The sequence below is a fragment of the Mus caroli genome, unplaced genomic scaffold (assembly GCF_978045245.1).
Source record: "Mus caroli unplaced genomic scaffold, Mus_caroli_1 scaffold_7, whole genome shotgun sequence".
NCBI classification, from domain to species: Eukaryota; Metazoa; Chordata; class Mammalia; order Rodentia; family Muridae; genus Mus; species Mus caroli.
In genome coordinates, this window is record NW_028227262.1 from 107170217 (window position 1) to 107197040 (window position 26824).

A 26824-nucleotide genomic window follows, 5' to 3' on the forward strand; every position below is an offset into this window, starting at 1 on the left:
CCCCAAGGCGTCTGGGGCAACATGCCCACCTCTAGCTATTTATAGCTGTCTCTCCATCACATGACACCCCCCCCCCCCGCCACATCTGATCCTTCTGGGGTCGAAGCAGGTGTGAGTGGAGTGTGGGGGTGGGGGATAGGATGAGAACCTGTGGGACAGTCCAACAGGGAATTCCCTCTGCCAGCCAGCAGCACTGTTCCGTTCCTACAAGGCTCACAGCTCCAGGTTACTAGTCCCTTTATAAATATCACCAGGACCAGAATGAAAAATTTCCTAGTGAAATTTCTAGGCTGGGGTAGAGCTGAGCCTTCCCTGCAGAGCTCATGGAAAGTGAGGGGAGAGAGTGCTGAATGAAGCTACTCAGTGTTTTGGGAACATCAGACAGGCAACTCACCTGGGAGAGTAGCTGATGCCTCTCCATGTTGGGCTGGTTTCAGCTCAGTATTTTTTAACAATTCAGTCCTCATCTGGACTTTTCCGTGGCCAGCTTTCCACATGCACGGAATTCCCAGTTTTCTCCTCCAGTTCTCTGTCTTTGAGTCTGCCAAAGGTGGCTAAAACCACTCCAGTGCCTTCCCCTCGATCCCACCCTTACTACCACTGGGTGTGCAATGTCTCTCATTTCCTAGACATAAGTGTTAGCCCCACCAGCAGCTCAGATCAATAGAGAGGGACTGAGCTCTCAACTGGACTGTGGTGCCCATGACAGCTCTTATCGGGGCAGATTAGATAACAGGTGGGAAGGGGAAGTAGGCTGGAGTCAAGGAACAGGTGATAGGAGCCCAAGAAACAGAAGATGGACAAATAATTCCCTCTTTTCTAGTCAAGAAATGAAATTTGATGAAGGACAAAAGTACTCTGTCAGGCATTGTGTTTTTTCCATCAGGGTCTCTTTTTTCTAAGACAATATTTCCCTATCCACTCATTATAGAAGAAATGGAGGCAAACTGAATTTTGGATCCACCAAGATGAGTCTCTCCTTTAAGTCCAAGTTCGGGAACTGAAAGGTATGTGTACCAACACACTGCCATGGTCCTTATGGAAAACACTCAGTTAGAAACAGTTACCATCTGACACAGCAGTCCTACTTAGGCTTGTATAAAGAGAGGAAAACAAACCACCATCTCTCAGATATCTGTGCTCTTTTTTCACTGAAGCATATTCATAACAGCCAAGATACAAAACCACCTTTGTGGCTGTCAATAGGTGAAGGTATAAAGGAAGTTTATACACATGACTCAGCGACAAAAAAAAAAAAAAAAAAAAGACACCTTTCTAAGGCAGTGTTAAGTAAGATGTCAGACATATTCAGATACTGCGCATGCTGTTTATATGCAGAATCTAAAGTAGTCAAACACATACAGAATTGAAGGCATGGGCTGAGATGAGTGGGCTTTGGGAGTCCTGGGAAGATGCTGGTCATGGGCACACATTAGTTACATAGCTCTGAGTTTTAGAGAGCCAGTGTACATGGTGGCTACAGTTAACAATACCACAATGAGTACCTAAAATCAGTTAAGGGTAGGTTTCCCGTGACGCCACACATACACATGTGAGCTGATGGTTCAGAATCTGGATCCTGGGATCATGTTACAATGCATACACATGCTAGTACATCAGATTGTATACTTTTAATTTTTATACCATTTCTAATTATCAATTATATACCAGTAGCTTTATTAAAGCTGAAAATAGTAAAACCACTCTTTCTACAATCAATCCTGAGACTTCAGGGTTTACAATCCACCCACAAAGATTATAAATGTGGGACAGGAGCAGGAGTAAGGGTCAGATGAAGATAACAGAAAACAGAGATCAAGGGATTCCTCATAAAGAACAAAGACTATTCTTGGAGATCTTCAGAGTAAGATATTTTTCCGTTTTGTAGACTGTGGTTCTCTGAAGATAACTACTTTCTTAGGAGACTTTCAGAAACAACTATCAGATGTGATTGCTGCTTCCAAAGTATTCCTGATCCCTAAAACAGAGTAGTGTAGTCATGGACTAAGATTTGAAAGCAGAGACTAGCAGGGACTACAATGAGCTCACAGATATCATGCCAAGATGAGTACCCAGTGCAATGATAATACGCAGATTCTCAAAGCAAGAGCATGGACATAATATAAAAAATTAATTCTAGACTGCAGGACTTAAGAGTTAAATGTTATGTTCAAAATTTTAAGTAGTTTAAATCCCATGGGCTTTCATTCACAAGAGAACAAAATGTAAACTGTGCCTATCCCTTACTATGATACCTGGTTGCGCTCAGTACTTAGGTTCTGATTTGGAGTGCCCCAAGATGGGCTGTGGGTAGTCCTGCAGAGGTCCTAAACTTGGATGCAAATTCATAAGCAAGCATGTATGTGTATTCTTTGAAAGTTTTAAATCATCTCCTGTGTTTCATGATACTAAGATTAAAGGGCGTATTATACAGGAAGATGGGGAATATATGTAGTTGTGTATGAGATTATCTTTTAGTATGAAAAAGAGATTTTCCTTTCAGCTTATGTTTACTTTCCAATTCCAACCTCTGCTAGTTTGGCCTCCCCAGTGCATAGGGCAATAAATCTGCCCAGAACTTTGCAGTACTGGGAACTAACAACAGGGTCTTGCACATGCTAGTCAAGCATCCTATCACTGAGCTATATTCTCACTCAGATATCACTGTGTGTGTGCATGAAACAGGTAGTTCATTACAGGCAAATGACGCAATGACTCAAGGGCAGATAAGGCAATGCCCACAAGGGTCACACCCTGACCATCACTCTTTAAGGCCTTCTAGTTTTCTTCCAGTTTTCTTTAAATCTGTTTCTAGCTTTCTGAATATTTTCCTGGCGTCATCACTTTTTACCACACAATGACTTTTTAAGACACAAACTCTTTCCTTACCTTTAGGTATGGGTAAATGGAGACTTAGCTACTTTAGCCAGTGTCTCAGTGATAATGACATCACTAAAGGCAGCTCTTATCATAAAATCAGATCTATGTGATCTTACATGATATGATCTCAATACTGCATTTCTTCCTTATTTTGATAGCTCAAAGTGTCTGAGCTTCATTGTCTCTTCTGGGGGAAAAAAAAAAAAAGAGGGCAAGTGTCTCCCTATGAGACTCCAGGGAAGACCGAATGGAAGGCTCCCAGCTCTGGGCAATACTCCATCAGCTGTAGCTGTGTGTCTTCCTCCTCTTTAGCCCCCTCCCCCCTTTCCCTTCTTATAGCTTTGCTCTAGTGAACAGTGGTTTTATTTCTTCCTGTTTTCCGTTCCTATTTGAGAAAACAGGATGGGGAAGGGCAGCAGAGGACGGCCCCCACCTCAGGGAGGGGGATAATTTTAGAAGAGAATCCCCTGGCAGAGGTAAGTGGGGGAAGGGAAGAGAGCTGTGAAATTCAACCTGACACCCTTATTCAAGGGCGGGTGGGAAGGACATGGACTTAGGCTTGGGCAGGCTCTGCTCTGTAATTCTCCAAAATACCACACCTCCAGTGTCCTTGCTATCTTGAAAAAGGGTACCTATGTCCACTTACCTTCTAGAATTTTGTATCCACCCTCAAGCTGCATGTTGTGTTACTGTAGTGCTTTGGGCAGTCTCCCCAGTCCCTAAGCTTCTTTGCTCCCAACACTCACTCCCCCCACCTGCACTCCCTCTATCTGGAGGCATGCTTCTTGACTCTGCTGGTTGCCAGTCACTTGTCATCCCTCAGCAGCTTTCCGCAGCTCTTTACTTTCCAATGCTCCAACAGAATTTCCTGGTTCTCATCAAACCTCCCTAGCCCACAACTTGAATATCTTCTTTTCGGTGGAGTGTCCAAGTTTTCCCCAGCTTAGAGTTCATTGCTAGCATCTCTTCATGGCCAACCTGGAATTTGCTAAATATTTGTCTACTTTGAAAAATCTTTAATTTGGGCTGAATGAAAAATGGAATCCCAGTGCCCTCCCCACTTCTACATCCTCTTTCTAGCTCTACCTGCTGTTTCAGCCCCTGTCCCATAACCTAACATGCAGAACAACTACTTGTTCCTGTATCTCTTTTGAATATTAGAAATCCCAGGTTATGCCAACGAAGATAGGTCCATAACCTGGGCATACTGAAAGACGGTGGTAGCAAAATAGGAGGATCTCACCATGCCTTGTGAGGGGGCAGAAATGATGCAGTGTAAGGGGCAAAGCTTCCACAAAAACACCAAGCACAAAATCAGTAATAAGTATCAACATTTATTTGGCACCTGATGGCAATACAAAATCTTGGCAGTGGGAAGTGTGAAGATTCTACCACTTATGCATCCTATACTGACCCAAAAGGCAGAATTTGGCAGCAAGTCTTCAAACCACTTGGTTCATACAACAAACATTAGTTGAGCACCTCAACTACCATAGGCCTCAAATTTGCTGGGCACCATGGAAATGTGAAAGAAGTTGTCTCACACGTGATATGTAGAAAAATGTAAAAAAACAACAACAAAACAGTGGATAAAAATAAAACACCTGGAAAAAAAACCCATAAGAGTACAAATACTAATTGAACTGTACACTATAATATCAATTTAGAAACTGCAAAAGGTAGGCTCTAACTAAGGTTAGCTGCTGGTCTCCTTCCTTTACTCAGGAAACATTCATGAAGACCTAGTAAGTGCCAGTTACTGGATATCAGTAAGTAAGAAGCACAGTTCCCGTTCTCTTGGAGCATTCAGCCTCAGAGGGAACAAGTGAAACAAGCAAAAGTGCCATTACAGCCTGCAGTAAGCACAACAGAGACCAACATGATGCCGTCATAAGGAGGCACAGAAGACAGCATGGGCAGCATGGTCAAGAGGCCTCCGCCAGACTCAAAAATCAGAGACTAGCCAAAGGAGAGTTCAGAACACCTGCAAGACTGAGTTGAAGACCTAAGAGGGGCTGGAACATAGTGAGAAATCGCCATTTAATGAGATCCAAAGGGAAGGTATGAGCCAGATCTCGTAAGCTGGGTAAGAATTTGCATTTTAGATGAAGTGTAACAGGAAGCTAGTGTTCTAAGCAAGGGAATGACATCACCAGATATTTTAAAAACCAAACTACTCTGTTACATGGAGAATAAACTGGAAGAGAGGAAAAAAATGGAAATGCAGAAGGTTTTCAAGAATAAGCAAGTTTCATAAGAGCAGAGACAAGTGCTTCTAGGTTATATCACATATGGTACTATCCCCACTAAAACACAGACAAACAATGAGAAGGGAGGCGCTGCCGCAGAAAACCAAAGAAGCCTTATGCTGAGGCAGAAGGCAGAAACAATAAGCAACTACAGTACAGCTTAAGTGGCAAGAAACATCCTACAAAGGACGACTTCACAGAAGCAGTGAATGGGGTGAAGGTAAAGAGGGGAACCAGTACAAAGCAAGAGAGACCCTGGAGGCCAGCCGTCAAGTACAGTTTAAGTGTATGCAGAAACCACAGTAAGGAAGGAGAGACATCCTGATGACAGGCGATAGTATGAGACACAGCACACTCACCTGTCACTGCATTTTTATGTATATATGCCCGATGAGGTTCATTCAGTGACAGTTCACACAAAGCATGACCCGGGAAATTTCTATGACTTCCAGTGTCATGGCATGCAGACCCTAGGCTCTGTTCAAAGGCTGGGTGCACTGAACACAAAGGAACCAGTGGAAAGGCTGAGGGTCCGTCCTTCACCTAGGGCCTGAACTCCAGGGTATGCATAGAAACTTCACAAGTAGTAGGGTCTCATCTGCCCCTTCATGACAGATGAAAACACCTACATTAAATTGGGACATCTTCCAAATCTCCACTGTGGAAAAAATGAGGTTGTAGATATGGAAAAAAAAGGAGATGATCTGAGACTACTTAACTGATTTAGACAAAAAAAAAGCTATGATCCAAGTACTCCTAAGATGCTTTGGGAACAAAAATATCACAAACATTGAGAAATCCAAATGCCCTCTTCCCACAATAATACTGTGTTCACAATGTCATTTTCTAGGCTGTAGCCAAAATGCTTCTGGCAACACATCCATTCAGAGCTGGCTCTACAGGTAGAGAACACCACACCGGAGGAGCCATCCTTATGTTTCACAACCAAAGACTGACAGGAAACAAGCCTGGGAGAATCTCACATCCCTGAGAGGGTAGACAGAACAAAAACCATTCTGAAGAGAAGTCTCCATTGTGTCCCCAGTGGTCCAGTGGCCTCCAACAGCATGAATAGCAGGCGGCATCACGTGGGTGGGTAGCCTGGGAACAGGTAGAGCTGCCGGCACAGAGTACTACAGTACTCAGACATCTCCTTGCATCGGTGGAATTCTGTGCCAGGGGCATAGCCTTCACGCTCCTTGATAAGGGCATTCACCTGGGAAGGCAGAACCAATGGTCCAAAGTCTGAGATCACTTGGTGCTTCCATGTACGGGCCAACCAGAAGGGTAGATGAAAAAAGTGTGCAAGGCAAGAAGGCAACAGTATGGATGGAGACGCAAAGGCTTGTGGAGGCAGCTGGAGCGGACTTACCTTAACAAGCATGTCGGCCACGTGCATGTCACAAGCTCTTTCGGAGAACACCTGAGTGAGGGCCTCAATGTACCAGGAACCCCGTTTGGTGTTCCGCATGGCAGCATTACCTATAACCAGAGGTGTGAAGGTCATGGGCAAGCTTCACAAAGTCAGACTTCTACTCCCTTTTCTACCCTCTCTAGTATGAAGTAGACTTCAGTATGAAGACAAAACAAAACAAAACAAACCCCACATCCAGGACAGTATAACCTTTTGCATCCTTACCTTTAAGGCAAGCATAGCCACATATCATGTCTGAGCGAGTAGGCAGTCTCATCTTCATCAACTCCTCTTTGCCAGCATCACTCTCCTCACATCCAGGGGATTGTGTGTGGTTCTTTCCATCTTGCTGGTCGACCCCTCTATCTGTCTCATCTGCAAAAAGACCAACAGAAGAGATGAAAATGTTACTTTCTCCCATCTTTTATAGATCTGTCAAAGTCCCTACAATTGCGACTGAAAAGCCATTTTTAGCTGTTGCCTCCAACCTGTAGCTATAAAATTAAAAAAAAAAATTAAAAAGTTATTACTTTCTAAACACGCATCATTGCTGGAGGGGTAACTTCTAAAGGCCAGGCCCATGTAGCTATATTCCTATTCTGCATTAAGTGCAAATGCAGTTAGGAAGAGTCCCATTAACTTGTTCAGTTAGCACAATGTACAGAAATTACACTCCCTCCCCCTGTATTAGACAATAAAATAGTGATATTTAGTCCTAGAAGAAAAAAAAAGTCTGCTTACTATTCATATTCTACATTAAAATTACAACCTTAAACTATGATATCAGTTTTAAAAAATGAGAGTAAGTGTGATCAGAGGTTCTCACAGTGTTTTTCAAACTTCTAAAACTTTTCTTACTTGCTTATTAAGTTTGTAAGACAAACTTGATAAGCATCTGAGACTTAGAGAAGTTCAAAAATGGAAGCACTTAAAATTAGAAAAACAAATTGAGAATTTTCTCCTAAAAAATGAACAAGCTGCTGTTTATTTTAGAGTTAGGAAGGAGTTATGTTTGTAGAAGGGATCAGAGTGAAGATGAAGAGGTCAGCACACCAAACCCAAGATCACCTTTTCACAGGACATCCTGCATGCAAGACAAACCAAAGCTTGAAGAATTTTGGGAAAAGAACCAAGATTCACTGACTCAATTTTTTCCCCCCCCCAGACAGGGTTTCTCTGTCCTGGAACTCACTTTGTAGACCAGGCTGGCCTCAAACTCAGAAATCCGCCTGCCTTGGCCTCCCAAGTGCTGGGATCAAAGGCATGCGGCACCACGCCTGGCAAATTTTTTTTTCTTAAAGTATTGTCCCTGTACCTACCAGGCACTGTCTCTTACTAAGATCTAGGGGCACACTGAATTAAAAACTATGTTCTTATTGAGCTTATCCTTCTAGCTTGGGAGTCAATCATTGTATTTTGGAAAGACTGGCAAATTCGAACTTTCAGAGAAGCCTCAGCTTCATGTCATACTTTAATGGGCCTGATTTTAGACACTGGATAAGTACAACAAAAGTTACTCCAGAAAAAAAGTAATTTCTTCCTCCAACCCCAGCACTACATACACTTCTGAGGTAGGAAGAAAATGGTCTGCATTGTTGTTACTGCCATCTAGACCAGGCTAAGGATGTCCTTTAAGCGATGGAGAGCTTTACCTCTTGCCTTCAAGTTTCAGGCATATTAATCAATAAACATTCTCCACCTTTTCTTCACAATTGCTTTCTACATCACTGGCCCATTTTTAGACATACAATTCCTCTATTCACTCAAAACTTCTAAGTGCTACTGTATGTGTACAGCAGTGCTCTGGGCCTAGAGAAACATCTATGAATGAAAAATGCTTGCCCTCCCTCACATGCTCTCTTCTTAGCACAGCTCCCCTTCTACAGTAATGTTCCTGGAAAAATGCACCATATTAATTTCATAGTTAAGCTCACAAAGTATTATCCGTTAAAGCTCAAAATCTCAGCTATGACTAAAGGTGTGTAATGAGCTAGATTAACAGCTTATGATCAGCCACATCTCACTACATCACTTATAGACATGCTTAGCCTTTTATATTTGAGCACTGCAAATATATAGTTGGGGTGGGTGGATAATACTAAATGGTGGCACACTGTACACTTAGAAGATAAATTTTATAATGTTGTGTTTGTCATATGTTCTATCCCTTTTCTGGGAAAGACTCTCTTCACACCTGTATAAAGCATGTATCCACGGTTTAAGTGAAGTCTTTCTGCAGCCACAAAAGCCTTGTCAAATGAGCCTCAGATAAGATGACTTCATTACTGCCTACTCTTCCTTGTACAGTTGCTATCACACAAATTTCATCCTGGCATGAGATTTAAACTCAAGATGCTCCACACACACTTGCTTTAATTTCCCTAGTAATCCATATACTAGCTAGACATTTCCTTCTGCTTCTGTGATGGAATTTACAGTCATTGCAAGACTTTAAAATACACTCTGCAGTGATACACAGGGGAACATTAGGGACCTGCATGTTTGGATAATACAAACTTTAACCCAGTGAGGATGCTGACCAGGTTGTAGCAGCCATGGTTGGCTTTCTTTCCACATTTACCCTGAAAGCTCTTAGGTGCAAATTTTGATAATCATCACAACAGCTTAAAGAAGTTGACTACACACAGTTTATGAGAAGGAAATAAAGTAGAGGGATGTGATGTGACTTCTCTAACTTTACATAATTATTAAGCAGTAGAGTCACAATCTGATTCCAAATTTAGATTCTTAATTACTACTCTTTTCCTCTAGACGAGAAGGAGGCCTATGTGTCTTCTGAGCCATGTTACACGGGCCTGGCTCTTAAAGGGGTAGAAGACACTGCATGCAACAAAGAGGATCGAAGCAGCTCAGGAGAGTCCGAGGCAGACGTGAGGTCTGTACTGTTCTCCTGCATGCTCCAAGAATGGTAAAGAAAGGAGGCAAGCGCATGGGAGCGTGAACACGGCACAGAGAGAAAATGGAAGGGTAAGAGAAGGAAGATTTGGAAGAGTCAAGCAGAAATCCTTAACTGGAATGAAAAACAGTAAAAAGTACATTGCAGTTAATAAGCAGAGAAGAGCCAAGTTCTTAGGAAAAGGGCACACACTGATAAGAGATTCCTGACAGCCATGGAGGTGTACAGAGCTGGTCAGACTGAGAGCCATGGGCTGCCCAAGTCCTAGCACACCCCATGCATTGGGAGACACTTACAGAGCAAGAGAGGCGGTGGCAGCAGTGAACAGAAGGAGGTGCCCAAGGGATCCAATAGCACCTGAGAGGAGCAAATAGGAAAGTGAGAGCTGGTGGAGGCTGCCCAGGAGCCACCACCCAGGTGCTGGTTTGCCAGGGCACTCACCTCCACGACATGCTTGGATGAAGAACATTTTTGGCTTGTTCTGTAGACTTGGACAGTTAGCATTGTCAAAAAGTCGAAAAACCTCTTGGAGCTACCAGAAACAAATAAGGGAGAGGGGAAGTTAGGTAGCCAGTGAGACCTCTTGAAGTCTAACACATACAAATTCAACTGTCATCTGAAAGGTAGCTGATCTTGTCAACTTGACTAGATTTACAATTTCTTAGGAGATACACTTTAGTTTATTTTTGAGGGTACTGAATTTCCAGAAAGAATTAACTGAGGAGGAAAGACCTGGAACCCAGACTGAAAGGGTTGGGGCAAAGAAAGCCAGACATGCCAGCATCTCTTCTTTTATGCTACACAATTTACCCAAATACAAGAAGCCTATCACTCCTGTCTCCACTGGAGAGCTGGCTTCATGCCACGGGGGCTTATACTGTCAAACAGGGAGCCAAAACAAACTGTTTCTCCCTTAAGTTGCTTCTTGTTAAGAATTTTTGGTCTCAGTCCAAGAAAACCAATACTGAAAATTTATGCCAGATTGGGGTCAATACAGCGATAACCTTCCCACATGGTTCATAGGCCGTTGGAACTAGTTTGTTGGAGGAATATGGGAGAATTAGAACCTGCAGGCTACAAAGCCCAGAATGCCGTAAGCAGGGCTTCGGGGGCAATTTTAGTGGGATTTCAAGACACCTAAGTGGTTTTTTTTTTTTTTGTTTTTGGTTTTTCGAGATAGGGTTTCTCTGTATAGCCCTGGCTGTCCTGGAACTCACTTTGTAGACCAGGCTGTCCTCGAACTCAGAAATCCGCCTGCCTCTGCCTCCCAAGTGCTGGGATCAAAGCCGTGCGCCACTACACCATGCGCCACCACAGCCGGCTGACACCCAAGTGTTAATTAAGAAAAATGAAGACACAGGCCAGGCTCAATAGATCCCAGAACAGATCAAGAACTTTAATGAGAACTCAGCTTGTGTCCCACTTTGGTGAGGAATTGGATGCAATCGTCTATATTCTGAAAACTTGAGGTTGAATTTAAATAATGGACTAATTTATTTAGCAGAGTATATTTTACCATAACATTCAGGCTGTGTGACATGGGTCACCATAGTGACCCATTGCTCACTAAACTTACCCACCATGGATAGTGAGCGAAGTGTATAGCATAAAGATATAAAAATGCACTTTCATGAAGAAAGGCCCTTGAGCATGGTTAAAATGAAGGACAGGGTAGAAATTCTTTATTATTTACCAGAACGCCTCAGACTCTCAGGTGTCAAAGGCTCTAGGAAACTTGTCCTTAAGGATGACTAGAGCCCAGTGCCAGACATCATGGGAGAGAGTTCTATCACAGTCATTAAGGCAAAAATTGAACTCTACATTGGACAATAGGAAAGAGGGAAACTAGGGGAAAAGATCCCAATCAAGAGTTACAGGGTTGAGGTTCAAATTTCCACAAAACAGAGTACCTGAAAAATAATCTTTAGGTGTATCCTAAAAAATAATAACAGAGTACCTGAAAAAATAATCTTTAGGTCAGCTAAAGCCAGAGGCTACTGTAACCAGGCTACATCTCAAGCTGGCAGCAGAGAAGGAGGTAGAATCAGAGACTTACACCAAGGTTCCAGAAAGCCAAGAGGCCAGGCAATGTGTAGCCTCAGTAAGGCTGGATACCTGTATAGAACTCCTGAGTGGGTAAAACAGAAAGTGACTGCTAAGATGTAAGCAAAGACATCATATATGGAGAAACCAGATACATGGGACCCTAGATACGGAAAGCTGTTGGCACCAAGTGAAGCAAAGAGGCCACATAAGCCACACGTGAAGCTGCAAGGAGCAAGATTTTCATGTTAGCTGGAGCAAACGCTGCAATGAGGAAACCCAGATGCTGAGCTGGGTTTGTCATTCACCAAGGGGGCTTCAGGGCAGCTTCTGTCCGCTTCATTTGCCCCATTCCTTACTTTTTGGAACAGAAATGTGTACTCTGCCAATGTATATTGAGTGTAACTGGTTCTCTGCTACAAGTTTTACCGCCAGTCTCACAATACTTTAAATTTATACTTTTGATAAGTGTTGAAACAGCTAAAACTTAGAAGATTCTTAGAAATATATTTTTCACTATGAGATGCCCATTAAGTCTTAAAGAGAACCAGAGACAGGCTATGGTTTAAAGGTGATCTGTTCGGGTGTCTTATTTAAAATCAAATGCACAATGAATCTGAAATGCCCCTGTGCTTGTTTTATTGTGTGGCTTCACTTCAGCCTTAGTTATGAACATGTAACATGTGTACTTGGCACTGTGTGTTCCAGTAAAGCAGGCTTAAATACTTAGCTTAGATTCCTATAGTGTCTTTATTGGACACAGAGTTTTGTCTTTAGAGAAGCATAATGGTCTAGTTATAGAAAACACACTTTTAATATTTTTCTATCAGCATTTGTTAGCACAGACATATAAGATTGGAATTTTTGGACTGTACTGTTAGAGAAAGTTTGGTCTTAAAAATTGCTTTTTGAATTGCTTGATTGAGTTTCATAAAAAAATTATTGAATGGATTTTGGTTTGGGATTGGGATTGCTTTTCCAACAACTTCTGAAACAGTCCAAAACATACATCTGCCATTTTGTGCTATGTATTCATCTTAATCAGTGTTCTTAGCATTGATTATAAAAAAAAATTAACTACCTCTGAAAACCAATGAAGATATTCTATGTCCAGCAGTATCAACACTTCAGATGACATGGCCTAACAAAACACCTTAAGTCCCCACTGCCACAACGGACTGTATGCCTTCAAGCCGTAAGCCAAAGTAAATCTTCCTTTCAGAAGCTTCATGTCAGGCATTTGGTCAGCAAGGAAAAAGTAGGTAATATAGACGTACAGATAGATAGGACACAGAACGGCCCATTTTCAACGGTCAGCTTCCACAAAATTATACACACCTGAAGCAGTTTGCCATCTACACCGTAGATGCCACCTTCCACACCATGTGAGAGGAGTGCCACTACGCAGGAGTCTGTGACCCGGTGTGCAGGTAACTGTGCAAAATTCTGAAGTTTCTCTTGCATTTCCTAGAAGACAGAGACACCTGCTAGTATTGTTCACTATAGCCAGCATCAACCTCTGATGCTTGAATTAATCTCTGCCTTGCTTCAAAAACCCAACCTACTGGAAGATAAAGGTATTTTCCTCCATTTTCCTGTGATCAGTGGTAACACATAAACTCTCTGAAAGGCTAAAGAAAACTATACATTCACAAGAAAAATGCAAATGACTTCAGATATCAAACTCTGAATATGGAGTCCCGAGTTCATTGAAATGATTAAGAACTCCTGTATTAAAGTGAGTTCCCAAAGAAGCCACATGGTGTGTGTGGGGACAGCTCAGTAGGTAAAGTGTACTTGAGTAACACTGGGTGAGCACAGGACCTTGACTATAATGCTAACACCTGGAAGGCAGAGACAGAGGAATTCCTAGAGCAAGCTGGCTCGATAGCTACACTAATCACACTGGCAAGCTCTGGGTTCAACTGGGAGACCTTGCTTCAACAAGTAAGGTAGAAAGCAAAGTCCTAACATCAACCCTAGGGACTCTACATACACACATGTATGCGCGCTCCCTCGTGTGCACATACATACATACATACACATCCCTCCCCAGACACATGTCAACACACATAAATACATGTTAACAAAACAAACAAACATGAAGTTACCCTAAGTGTGCCAACTATGACTCATTCCCAAGCCCTCAGCCCATTTATACATAAGGAGACAGCACTTTCTCAGCTATAAGAGCATAAACTGCTCTGACACAGGATCAAGTCTCAAGACTGGAGAACAGCAGGACTTATCTAGTATCTGTTTGATTCTAAGTGTGCCACAATGATGTCTGCACAAGATCCACTGCTCAGAAGCAGCTGTAATGATCTTCCATATAGGGAAGACTTTACATATGGCTCTGAGATCAGATCCATTTAGTTGGGAAACCCAGTTCATATATTACAACAAAAGAATTTAACTTCCCCTCTAACGTCCACTTTTCTCTTTATGAGAAAATAATTACAAGTAAATTGTCTCTTAGTTTGTGACAGTTAAGTGGGATATTGCAAAGAAAGAATTTAATCACTGTAAATCACATACTTCAAAGATCCTCCATTATTATTATAATAAACATGTCTGATAGAGTAATAATTTCAGTATTGGGTCAAAGAAATTTATTATTGTTCAACCTGGGGTACAACTTAAGAATTTTATCTTCCGGGGGCTGGTGAGATGGCTCAGTGGGTAAGAGCACCTGACTGCTCTTCCGAAGGTCCAGAGTTCAAATCCCAGCAACCACATGGTGGCTCACAACCATCCGTAACGAGATCTAGCGCCCTCTTCTGGAGTGTCTGAAGACAGCTACAGTGTACTTACATATAATAAATAAATAAATCTTTAAAAAAAAAAAAGAATTTTATCTTCATTGATTAACTATACAGATACTAGCAACTTCAGAATTTGGTTTTTTGAAAGAAAACTACATAGTATCCATTATACTTTTTAAACCTAGGTCCTCCCTCTGCAACTGACGAGGTCCAGTTCAAGCCTTCCTTCTTACTTGCAGTACAGAGAGAAAGAAAAGAACCCATCATTATGTTAGTTCATCTTATTACAAATTTTAAAGAAATAAAATGAAGATGAATTTGCTCTAGGCAGAACAGTCACAGCACACAAGACTCACATTTACCATCCTCTCCTCTCTCAACAGGCTGCTCACTTGTCAATGTTCTGGAGCTTTTAAAGGTGTCTTCTCCCAAAGCAGTGACTGCGGCAGCACTCAGAACTTGTCAGTACATGAAAAGCTGAGCTTCAGCACATTACTGAAGCTCAGCTTCAGTAATAAACCCTCCCCCTAATTCTGACATTTTAAAACTTATTTGTTCTTTGGTTTTTTTGTTTGTTTGTTTGTTTGGAGACAGGGACAAACTACATAGCTCAGGCTAACCCAGAACTTATTATAAAACCCATACTGGCCTTGAACTTGAAGAATCAAGTGCTTCTTCTGCCTTAGTCTCCTAAGCTAGTATAGGATCACCAACACTCATGACTATACCTGGCCTGTTTAGATACTTCTGCTTGTATACCCTTATAATAACTGGAAATGGTGAAACTGGTTTTGGTGAGAAAGGAGAGATAGTTTTTGGGTAAGCAGAAGCAACCTATAACATAGTATTTGTTAATAAATACTATGAACTTATTTGAAGAGAATGAATAGCTGTGAGTATTCTAGAGACAGTTAAAAGTTAATTTTGCTTGAAGAATGGAATAAAAATTAACACACACACACACACACACACACACACACACCCCTGGCCATGTTAAACTTGAAGCTTATTATATCAGTAAAAAGGAGGAGTATTAAGCTGAGAGAACATACATACTTTGTCACTGAATAAAGAGAAATCATTTAACAAATGTAGATTACTTATTTGGGTGGATTTTTTTTCCACACATGACATAGCTTAAAATAGGAGCTGCAGATTGATTGATTGATTGATTGATTATAAAAGTATAGTATTTATATAAATAGCAGTGTTTATAGCTCTTGGGTATTCTTTAGCTGGGGACTGGAGGCTATATGAATGGTATATCATCTACAGATAAATGCAAAGCTGTATAGACAGCTACATTTTCCAGGGATGACCCACAGAATGTCCTTACAGTCTCCCAGTTGTCTGTAACCCAAATGCAAATTAAAAACATCAGCATGTGGTGAGGATAAGATTTACCACCTTAGAACACATCTCTACTTCCAAATGTGCTCAACTATGATTCAGGAGTCAAGTTACCTCTCAAGGTAGATACAATGCATATTTGATGACAGACAGTGAATACATAACCAAGTGGTAAGAACACTAGTTAGTGTTCTCTTCAGCACCAGTGGGGGAAAAATCTCTATAATTAGTTATACTATTTTTTTACTTCAAGGGAATTACTAGTCAAAACGAATAATAATGATACAAATAATAATGATACAAAGGAGGATCTTAGATTTCTTGGTTGTGTTTCTGTTTGCCACATACTATATGTTAAAAAAGTAGTCTTTTTAGATAAGTCCAACAGGAAAAGAGAATTCTGCACATTCCCAATGTAGCAAAGTCCGGTATTCACAGCAAACACCTGGCTTAGGACATGTCCATCTTACCTATACACTGCTCCCTCTGCTTAGGCTGCCTCTGTGAGTTCCACCCACTGCACTCACTCTTCTGACCTCATCTACTCAAGTTATTTATACTCTCAGCTCTTGTAAGAATAGAAGCTCCAGCTCTATTTAGCAATATAGGGGGATGATGAACTAATGTTAAAAGCTCCCCCCACATCTATCCTTGAATTCTGAACCACATTAAATTAAATGTGTGTGTGTGTTTTAACAGTCCTGAAATTACAAGGTGCTCAAAATTTAGTTTCACTGCAACCCACGTGACAGTACAACTTGAGAGTGAGAATTCAGTAGTCCTTGACTCTGCCTTAAATACAGCCTAAATGGAAATGGCCTAAAGGATTCATCAAGTTTCCTGAATGTTTCAGAAACAAAACAAAATAAAATGAAAACCAGAAGTATTCCACTACATTAGTGAAACAGAATGGAATCCTTTATCAGGCATCTAAGATTCACTGTCAACAACATACATTTAGAAAACCATAACATAATAGTTTCCTAGAAAAATATAAGGAAGACAGACCATACCTTTGGAAACCAAACATAGCACAAAGCTTGTTAGGTGACTCTCCAATTCCCTCAACAGTTACTGAGGAGGACAAGCTAAATACTTCAATCCCCTTGATGATGGAAAAGTTTGGTCTTGCTATGCCTCCCCCTCTTTCCTTGGAGGAGATTAAATTCAAGGTTTTGCATATACTATGACAATGTTCTAACCACCGAGCCACAACTTCAACCCCGGCCATGGCTTTGAAGCAAGAACGGACGGATTTTAAATGGGCAATTATGGGCAAGCTGGGAAGAGCACCATGCCAGGAACAGCACTGAGGCACACACTTTATGAAACTGGCCACACCCAAGATAGAAGTGGGACAGCCAAGATGACCACAATAAACTTTCAACACAAAACCACGATCCTCTACTGCAAGGGAACAAGGGGAATTTATTTACTCATCTGTTTCTAAAAGACAAGGTCTCATGTAGCCTGGGCTGCCCTTCAAATTACTATGTAAAGAAGGCTGGTCTTAATCACCAGTGATACTCAAAAACAAGTCAGTAAGGACAACTCATAACTAACTGCTTATGTGTGAGACTGTACAGAAGCAACCTACCCTTAAAACAATTCAACATTGACTTAGTCTATCTCTAAATAGTATTTACATGTATTTTTCTACTTGCAATCTACTGAATCTAGCAGAAGTAATGATTTAAACAATAACTGGTCTCTTAAGTAATTGTATCAACTATAAAGTAAATTCCTGCGTAGCCTGATTTATAAATACCCTTCTGGAGTTTGTTTGGACGGATCTTGGTGTCTCCTCACTTCCTGAGTGACCGGGAGTCAGGTTTCTTAACACATACATGTGGGAACCCAAGCCTCCCTGTACCATTCTAACACCATGAAAGCACAGTTACCCTGAGACAGCAATGTTCAGAAACAGGCTGGCCCTAGTTGCTTTTACTAGATCGCAGGAAGCAGCACAACAATGAGAAACATCCTGCAGGAACAAGAGGAACAGAAGCACTCAGCCCCCAAGTGCAGCCCACCCAGTATACATGTCAGCCCTTTCCAGCCTCGCGTACCTGTGCAGTCTGGTCATGTAGCACATGGACATTGTAGCCCAAAAGCTTGAAGAGGGTGACTAGAGTAGTGTGGTCCACATCCCCTCCAGAGCGAAATTCCAGGTCTTTCTCTCCAGTGAAGTGCACATTGCTCAACACCAGTGCCAAGCCACGAGGCTGAGACTGCAACCTATAGGCCTAGAAGGAGGAGGCCAATTAGACCAGGAGCTTCTTGATGACAGGCAATGTCGTTACCCTACAAGATCAAAAATTTCAAAACACACCCCAAATAATAACCCACATCCCAAAAGCAGACAACTCCCCAAATCCAACCTCCTGCATTTTTTTTTTTTAAATCACACTAGGTAACAAGGAAAAGCCACAGAAGGCATCAGTCAGCGATGACATTCTCACAAGGGCAAAGGCAGCAAAACACGCAAACCTGGTTCAGAAGACCAGGAAAGCCTCTCACTCCCCTCCTCTCTTCTTGAAATTATGCAAACTCACCAGCTGGTAGTGTGCCTGGTAAAACTCAGGAGTGCATGGCTTCACCAGAAGACAGGGGGGACCATCGCCATTATCTAAGGAGTGTTCCGTAGCATCTGTGGAAGGAGAATGCCAAAAGTTAGTACACATTTCAGCACTGCTCCTATAACTTCATTAATTAGTCGTTTTAACTGTAAGACACACTTTAAATGTAGGCTTTAATGTTTATTTCCTCGAGCGTGGAAGTTCAACGCTGGCACAGACCCTGTTGGCTTCTGTTCATCATTAGCCCCCCCCCCTCCCCCCACGCATGGCTTCAAACAGTAGATACTCAACTTGCTGAGTGGTAGAAAGCACTTCTGAGACAAGCCTGGTTCTAGTCACCTCAATGCAGACAGGGAGCCCTGAATCTACATCCCCACTTTTCTTGTTTGGCTTTCCAGAGAAGGCAACTCAAATCATACACAGTAAATTGCATTTTCCATCTCCAGAAGGTACACAAAAAAGCCAATTACTATGAAGAATACTACATATGATGGAAGGGAATGGATCCAATTTATATCCCTCTAACCAAACCAATCTTGCTTGCCTGTCAAAATTCATAAGGAACTGTTCCTATCATGAAATTCATCTTTTAGGGAAAAGTCAGATACTAGTCGAAAAGTAGGTTAAGTCAATGTGGGAGGTTCCTTTTGTCCTTTTCATTCTCACCTGTGGATAGGCGGAGCTGCTTGTGAGGAGGGCAGGACTCACACACCGAGATAGGGAGACTTGAGTCATAGTCACAGCTCAACTGAAAGAAATCAAAAGACTCTCCATGAGAGAAAAATCAAGTTTCTCTCTCCCACACCCCTTGCTCTATATATTTTCTGGACAAACTAACCCATCCCAGGCTACAGTCCTAGGGCTTCATACCCGTGGGAGTACGTGCTGAATATCTGAGAGGGTTGTGAGCAGTAAGTCTTCCAAGTGACCCTGCCTGGTCTCCCGCAGGGCTTCACAGAAGGCGTCAAAAGCCTGGGGTCCTCTCTTTGGCAGCAGGTTGAGGAGTTCCACATTCTGGCTGAAACTGCCCCCTTTGGCCTAAGGAACAGGAAAACAATACTAAATTATATTTATCTAGCTATAATGCTACCTTTCCACATGAGGTTCCTAGAGTAGCGTGCTCATTCATCTTGGCAATTCCTCTTTACAGAGTGAGAATGCACAGACAAGGTTTTCTACCACACTCTCAAGCCTGACGAGGGCACTCCTCTTCCTCGGCACACCCTTCTCCAAGTCTGTCTGCCTAAGACCAGTTTATCTTCCTGGAGCCTTCCCCTCCCAGATACCTGGATGAGCTCTCTCATTTCCAAAGTGATAATGTCCTTCTCTAGGAGATGTTCTAACAGCTCGCTCAGCAGCAGCTGCTTGGCCAGCACCACTCGATTCTTTTTCAGAGTTTCCTGGTGGTCAGGATGCATTCCACACACTGCCAAAATCCTACAGAAAGAAGGCAGACACAGGGACTTTCAAGTGTTTAAGCCTGAACACAGAAGAGGAGAAAAGTGGACAAAAAGCACACGCAAGGCACATTTTGTTAAATCTCTTTACATCAGAATGTACTACGCAGTAATATGCTGACCCTAAGGACATAAGGTATAATTCTCTAGAGAATGTTTGCATCTGACTATCTGAGATAATGATCTGATTAGGAGCGCAACGAGCCATCTTGGTCAAATTAATATAAAGAAGCACAAACACATCCAAGAGAAGAAACACTCCTCTGACAGACAAGCTTTAATGTTCAGAAAACATGATATACTTTTTATCTTAGAAAACGAACCTAAGTTGAAAATGATCTTAGGACAGGAATAAAGTAATAAAAACCTAAAGCTAACACCCATATTTCTAAGACACACACGCTTGCTCTAGACGGCTCACATAAATACCAAAAATATCTTACATTTCCATGATAAACTAATACTAAAAAGTGACCAAAATCCTACAAGGTATGGGTAAGTGAAACTGAGTGAAAGCCACAGAAGGTAGATACTAATGGTGAACCCGGTATAACTTGTAATCACAAGGACAGTGCAAGCAATGGTTAAATTATCTTGGTAATTTAGTTCCCAGCATAAATGTATTTAAAAGATTCCATAGCTTTTCTCTCAAATTTGTAAAGAGACCTGCTTATGCTCATGAATGGTGAATACCATTTCCAATATACATCCTTTATGTGTCCAATGAATCTCCCTGATCTTATTTAGTATGAAAACAATGCTTACGTCTGATGACAATGGAGTGACAGTGTAACAGTTGACTTTATACATCAAGAGATTTTTAGATGAATCCCGATTTCAATGCAGGTAAAATATAGGGGCATAAGTAAGCACCTTCAATCGCTGAAATACCACGCACTGGTCAAATGCCCCTTGTATAAAGGCTCCTTAAGTCCTTTCAGGCCACAGTTAGATAGAAAAATAGGGTCCTGGGAAACTGCATTAGCAAGAAGTATTGAGGCAGAGTAAATATTCAGAATGTACCCGCTATTTCAAAATTCACTAGAATTTTAACTGAGTTTTAAATTCATGCTCCACATGAATTTAAAACCTCAGTTAAGAATCACCTTACGAGACAACACGGTAATGGGGTTAAACACAGGACCTGGTGAAAATAAAATGAATACTGCAGCTGTTAGCTGGGTTTATCAAATTAGGTTCATAATGAATGGTAGAGCAGAGTTCTTAGGTCATTAGGAAGATCCATTTCTTAAGAGGCTTCATTCCCTCGACTTCCACTCTACTGCTCTCTCCAGGTGCAGTTGGCTAGCCATGCTCTGGTTTCCTGTAGAGGACACCTGACCTCTCCCCCAACACCTCATTCTCTTTGACAGGACTAGACCAGGAGACCAAACTCATTTTCAGTTTCTGATCCTCTTGCCTCAGGCATCAGGATGCCAGGATTACAGCCTCGTAGCCTTTAAATCCTGGCCCTGCACTAGGACTCCTTTGCAAAACATAAGGGGAGGGGGCTTTTCTCTAGACAATTGCATCCTCAGGTACAATTTACTGACTCCAGTTCTAAATCCTCTTATGTTCCAGGCTTGAATTTCGAACGAAGCAGTAACCGGGTTTTATCTGAGGCTCCACCTACTCCGCGCACCTGCCACTTCCTTTTATCGCAAACTACCAGGCTTAAATATGAACTTTCCCGAAGTTTCCAGTCACCTGGCATTTTAGGGCACCCATGAAAAGTGGAATGGAGAAAAAGAACACCAAGAGGTTTCTAACGCTTTGATTCCGTGTCCTGTGAGAGTTCCCGTTTCTGTATTAATGTTAGAGGTCTGGACAGGAAACATTAAATTGTGTCGTCCTGTGCAATGTTTTCATCGAAACTGACGGAGGAGGCGGAGAAACGGGAACCATCTAATCCTCTCAAAGGATTCAAATCCCCCAAACCTGTGTGAAACTCTCTGACAAACATCTATTATATGAGAAAGCAGTGCAGGACACGAGATAGTCAGTCCAAGTCAAATGCGCCCAAGGCCGAGCTGCGAAGTCTGCACAAAGTCTCTGGTTTTTAAAAGAGGCATGAGTTTAAGTCCTCAGCTAAGAACTGGAAGGAAAAGACGGAGCATCTCTGGAAAAGGTGAGATGCCGCAGGCGAGAAGTAGCGCGGGACGGACAAGATCCGCTCTCATAGACTCCTCTGCGCTGGACAAAGGGAGGCTGCTGCAGCCCCTGTACACGCGGGACCAGGCCAAGAAGCCGCGCCGCTCGCCTGGCCGCCTCCCCTCCTCTGCCCTCCTCACCTGCTCCTCCGGTCAGCCGCCATCAGCCCCTTCCTGTGCAGGGAGGACTGCGACCTCCCGCTCGGCGCCGCCATTTCCAGCTTTTCCCGGGCTGCACACGCACCACCCACAAAACAAACAAACGCTGGGCCGCGCCAGCCCCCGCATCCCTCCCCCAGCTTCCCACCCGCGCCGCGCCTGCGCACGGCTCCGCTCCACGCCAGCAAGTCCCCACCCACGCCGGGACATGCGCAAGCGCACACTGCTCGCTGAGGCTCGCACAGCCCAATGGGAAGAGAGGAGGCGCTAGGAGGAAAGGGAAGGGGTGGGAAAAGAGCGAGGGTTCTCCTATTCGGGGACCTGATTGGCTATCGATTCCCGCGGAAACCTCAGCCCCCTCCCCTGGTTCCTCCGACCCCTCCTGAAGTAACTACCAGGAGACCAAAGGGGCTGGGCTTCCCTTGTTATCCTCGTTCGCCTTGAACTTCCAGGGCCAGGATGCCGGGAAGACGGAAAGCACTAGGAGGCGCTCTTCTCCCAGGCTGGGGCCAGCTCGTGGTCGCGCTTATCCTACACTAAGTGTCCTTTCATTCTCTTATCTACCAGTTGTCCCGAGACAAGGCTATAAAGTAATGCGGATTGCCTGCTTGGTATTGAAAACAGGAGGCACTGGAATTGGAATTTGATTCGAGTTATTTTTATGTTTTTACTAGCATTCCGTTCTTGTGCAAACTATTCGGCTCCCCTCACCCTTAGAAGCTCTCATTATCTTGGTAGGTAATACCCCATCAGGAATCTTAGGGAGACTTGGTGTCTGCAATAGAAGAAACACAGCAGTCACTCAGAGGTATCCCTCCAGCTTCTCTTGGTAACTTATCTCTCTCATCTTCCACCTTACTCTGGAAATACTGGTCATCAGATAGGTTCCAGAATGTTTCCAGAAGAATCCAGGTGTGCCATTTTATCTGTGAACCACATGCCACAGCCCGACTCCCAGCTGCTTTGAAGGCCTCGATTGTGATGTCCGGGTAAAACCAGTTTCTGATCCAATAGACACTAGGAAATGCTGGGCACCTGAGTGCACAGGTTCTGAGAGCTCCGCTTAGGGAAGTATCCATTTATCTTCATAGAAAACACTGTCATCATCAGCATGAGCAAAACTGATTTCATAGGCAGGAGGTGGAGTATTAGGCTCCAGTTTGGGGGCCACTCTCATGCTTTGCAGATCAGGAGCAGTGAACACAACTCGTGGACCCCTAAGTCGAAGAATTCTTCCAGGGTTTCCTCTGGCAGTCATTGTCCCCTCTGAGCCCACTCGCCTCTTCAGACTGCCTGTGCTGGGACTGTCTGGTTGGCTAGACTGTGCCCCCTCAACTCCTGGGGATATTATGATACTGCTGTAAGAGGGTGGTTGCTCCAGCTCTTGGAGGTGGCTCTGTGATTGTGAATCCATCACCTCTACAGCCTGTTCATAGGTTGGTACCTCAAAAGCTCCATTGTCTCTGTGGGAGGAGAAATGTGGTCGTTAGTGGGTACCTGAAAGAAGCCCCCCTTTTTCTGTTCCACCACTCTTGCAAAAGACCTCTCTATTGTCTGCTGACCTTTGCTCTTAATGATACCAGTGACAGAGGAAAGCAGAGTCTATGCTTAAAAAAGGATGGGCACAGAGGGAACGAGGGCCTTGCGTGTCTTCCCGTCATCCTGCCCATCTCCCATCAACTCACTGCGCATGGCCTGAGGCCTCTGGATTCTCAGTCTGCCTGGAGCTTGGCATCGATTGGGAGCACCGTTCCATAACACAGGCCAGGAGGCAGGCAATAAAGCAAAAGCCAGCCAAGCAGAGGAAGAAGTAAGCAACAGGGGCGACATCAGACTGTATGACCAGTAAAGCCAGCCCCAGGAGGAGGGAGGCACTGCTCAGGAAGAGAAATGGCTGCTTCAGTTTCCCCAACAACTGTCTTGGCACCATGGCCCCTCCCAGGGCACCTGCAGAAAGACACACAGTTGTGTGTTAGCTAGTGATCAGCACTGCAATAGTGCCAGACCCCAAAGTAAAGGTATTATGTTCCTCTATTTGGGTTCCCAGTGTTCAATTCAGTCTGAAACAAATGATCTTCAGGGCCTCTGGCAGTTCCATTATTGTCTCCTATTATTATAGGTTATTGCTTTGGAAAGCTGGGAAATTAGTTCAGTTCTGATTCTCAACTCGCCGATGAACGTAGTGTTTCATGGCACTGCCTGCATTCTTTGCTCTCTCTCTCTCTTCCCCGAAGTCTCTGTTTTAGCTCCCAACTACACCATGCAGGATCCAGGGCCAACCACCTTACCTGTGGCCTCAGTGCACACAGGAATCTCTGGAATCCATATGATGGACCAAGCTTTGCCCTTTTCCTGGTTAGGTCAGACCTCTATTTTTCTCTTTCTAGCCAGAGGGCCCCCAATATGACTCTGACAGAGATAGGAAGAGAACTCATCACTTACCTGTCAGCCTGAATGTTTGCTGTCAGCCACAGTTGAGTCAGCCCATGCTCTGGATGGAGGAAAATGTGAACCCAGACACAACAAGGCCACACGGACACCAAGTAAGTGGGGAAGAATCTTAGAAAGGCCTAGGGCAACCACCAGTAGTTATAATGTGACTTTTCTACACCCCACGTAGTCCTGACCTAAGCCTCCTCCAGTAAATCACTAATCTCAGATTTCAAGTGTCCTGCCAGCACAGAGGCTGGAGGGTTGATAGGAAAGGGACACCTTTTCTCTCAGAAAACAGCTACAGTCAATCTCAAGACAGCTCACACCAGGTAAACACCCTGCCAGTTTCCTGAACTCAGTGTTGCAAGAATTCGCAGACCCTCTCCCGCCCACACCAGCCCGACTCCCACGGCCTGCGCCCCGCCCCTTGTAGAGGTCCCAGGAGCTCGGGCTCACCTGTCTCCCCGGGACGCCTAAAACCGGTAGCAGATTTGGAATACCGGGAACAGAAGGCGGAGCCTACTTGCCCCACCTTCTCTTTTGCCCCTAATCCTTCCTTCAAGCCTAGTCTTTCTCCACCCCTTTCTCCCAAGACTGACCTCCTGTTATGGCTCCTCAGTTTCCACTGTAAAGTCCTGTCCCCTCCCACTCCCGATGGTCTTTGTACTTAGGACCGGAGTTGGAATTAGTTTTTTCCTCGGCCTACTCAAAGCATCTTGAGTGCTAGTCACAATCCTAGGCACAAAGTACCTTCTGATTTTTTTTTTTTTTTTTTTTTTTTTTGTACTTGTCTTAACTGAAAGACTGGAGCAGAGACCGTGGTGTATTTACACTGTTGGGTACAGAGGGAGCCATGGTGGAAACTGGAGCGGCATATGATGCCTCTGCTGCTGTCTGTGGATTCTGTCTCAGGAATCGTCGGAGGTGTGCTCTTGCTTCCCAGCAGGCTTTTCACAAATCCTAGGTCAGATGAGACCTGCTTTGGAAGCTGTACTGCTTTACCACACCGCTCCTTTCTCTGCCCCAGCTTTTACCTGATTATATAGTGTTTTATGTTTATTTACTGTTCTTTTGCTTTGAGCATTATAAGAAAAGTGATTTTTTTTTTTCAATGTTCTTGGAATCCCTGTAAAAAGTGAATTCTTGACACTGGGTAGAGCACACCCTTAAGTTTATGCTCTGATCAGAGCTAGCCCCACAAAGGGTTTCATTTGCACCCTGTGGCTCCCATAGCTGCTCTAAGGCTCTATTTGTGAGTTTGGGCTGTGAGGAAGTGTGAGAGAGGGAGGTGGTCGACTGTGTCCCTGTGGATTCTATTCCCTCACCGCGTTAGCACTGGACAAACCCTATCAAGCTAGAAAGACAAGAAGACAAATACAATCTAGGGTCCTCAGGAACAGTTGTGGGGGCCCTGATAGGAGAAACAGAGAGAGGGGAGGTAAGAAAAAGGGGAGAGAGAGAGAGAGAGAGAGAGAGAGAGAGAGAGAGAGAGAGAGAGAATGAAAATGGATATTAGAATGAGTATATCAGTAACGGCAAGACTTCCTAGGGAGCCTCTGTCCAAGACTGCTCTGGAGGAAAGGATAGGGCATCATGGCAGACTATAGAACCCATATGAGGTGTATCCCTTTATAAAGTAAGAAGGGGCACAGGAAGGGCAATGTGTAGCTATTTTGCTTGTACCCAAGTGTTTTCATTTGTTTGCACCAGTTTCCTTACTATTCAGGTAATATGGAGAAGGTATGGCTGGAATTCAAATGTAAAGCCTCAGTTAATACTTCAACAGAAGGAAGTTGTTGAAGACTCCTTGGTATACTTTGCAAGTTATCTTAAGGTGTGAGTTTGGAGAGGGAATGGAATGAGGTAAAAGGCAAAGGGCCTGAGGGTGTGGGTGGGAGTGTCGACATCATGAGTTCTGTCTGGGCTGTGTTCCTAATGGTTGGTGGTGGAGCTGGGACATCTATAACTTAAGGCTCTTGGTTGCTTAAGAGGAGGCTGTAACCTTGAGATCTGCTAACTGTGATAAGCACTAGAGGTAAATCTTTGAGTCTGGGCAGTCTGTCGTCTGTGTTCCTTAATTCTCTAACCCAGTATTTTGAAACCAATTGCATTAGTTTCAAGAAGTTATAAACTATTTAAAAGGTAAAGAAAAACATGATTATTAGTTATCTTGATATCATTTTAAAGTTATGTAATTCTAGGCTATTTACAAAATATTTGAGTGCACATTCATCACTTTGCAGCTTTAAAACATTTTAGAAATTAGGTCGCATATTTTTCACTTGATAAGAGTCTTTGCTATAGTAATTTCTGGTTGGGGATCAAACTCAGGTCCTTGCACATACTAACCTAACACACTGACCTATAAATCCTCAGCCCCATTAAGTTGTTTATGACATCTATGAAACATATTATAGAATGGATAGGC

General features: G+C 43.3%; 2 protein-coding genes and 1 non-coding gene across 8 annotated transcripts; all 3 read right to left on the reverse strand.

The window, feature by feature from the left end:
- Positions 1–4194: 4194 nt before the first annotated feature.
- Casp2 (caspase 2) lies at positions 4195–22082 on the reverse strand. Of its 2 annotated transcripts, XM_021164657.3 has the most exons (11): positions 21946–22082; positions 19484–19634; positions 19068–19235; positions 18864–18945; positions 18174–18268; positions 17688–17864; positions 12842–12970; positions 9902–9992; positions 6769–6918; positions 6502–6611; positions 4195–6345 (listed from the first exon to the last, which is right to left on the reverse strand). In XM_021164657.3, exons 1-11 carry the CDS (start codon positions 22017–22019, stop codon positions 6214–6216), a joined length of 1359 nt encoding a protein of 452 aa, XP_021020316.1. In that variant the 5' UTR covers positions 22020–22082; the 3' UTR covers positions 4195–6213. The 2 variants fall into 2 exon arrangements, with proteins under 2 accessions (XP_021020316.1, XP_029334682.1); XM_029478822.2 differs by lacking the exons at positions 4195–6345; positions 6502–6611; positions 6769–6918 and adding an exon at positions 9753–9817.
- Positions 11156–11243, reverse strand: LOC115031439 (small nucleolar RNA SNORD88). The gene has a single exon (XR_003837064.1). It is a non-coding gene; the product is annotated as a small nucleolar RNA SNORD88 (small nucleolar RNA).
- Positions 22083–22170: 88 nt separating the features above from the next.
- Positions 22171–25017, reverse strand: Tmem139 (transmembrane protein 139). Of its 5 annotated transcripts, none has more exons than XM_029478779.2 (4): positions 24996–25017; positions 24406–24533; positions 23649–23910; positions 22171–23426 (listed from the first exon to the last, which is right to left on the reverse strand). In XM_029478779.2, exons 3-4 carry the CDS (start codon positions 23891–23893, stop codon positions 23027–23029), a joined length of 645 nt encoding a protein of 214 aa, XP_029334639.1. In that variant the 5' UTR covers positions 23894–23910; positions 24406–24533; positions 24996–25017; the 3' UTR covers positions 22171–23026. The 5 variants fall into 5 exon arrangements, with proteins under 5 accessions (XP_029334639.1, XP_029334638.1, XP_029334640.1 ...); XM_029478778.2 differs by lacking the exon at positions 24996–25017 and adding an exon at positions 24853–24924; XM_029478780.2 differs by lacking the exon at positions 24996–25017 and adding an exon at positions 24853–24906 and having other exon boundaries at positions 24406–24454.
- Between the last annotated feature and the right edge of the window lie 1807 nt (positions 25018–26824).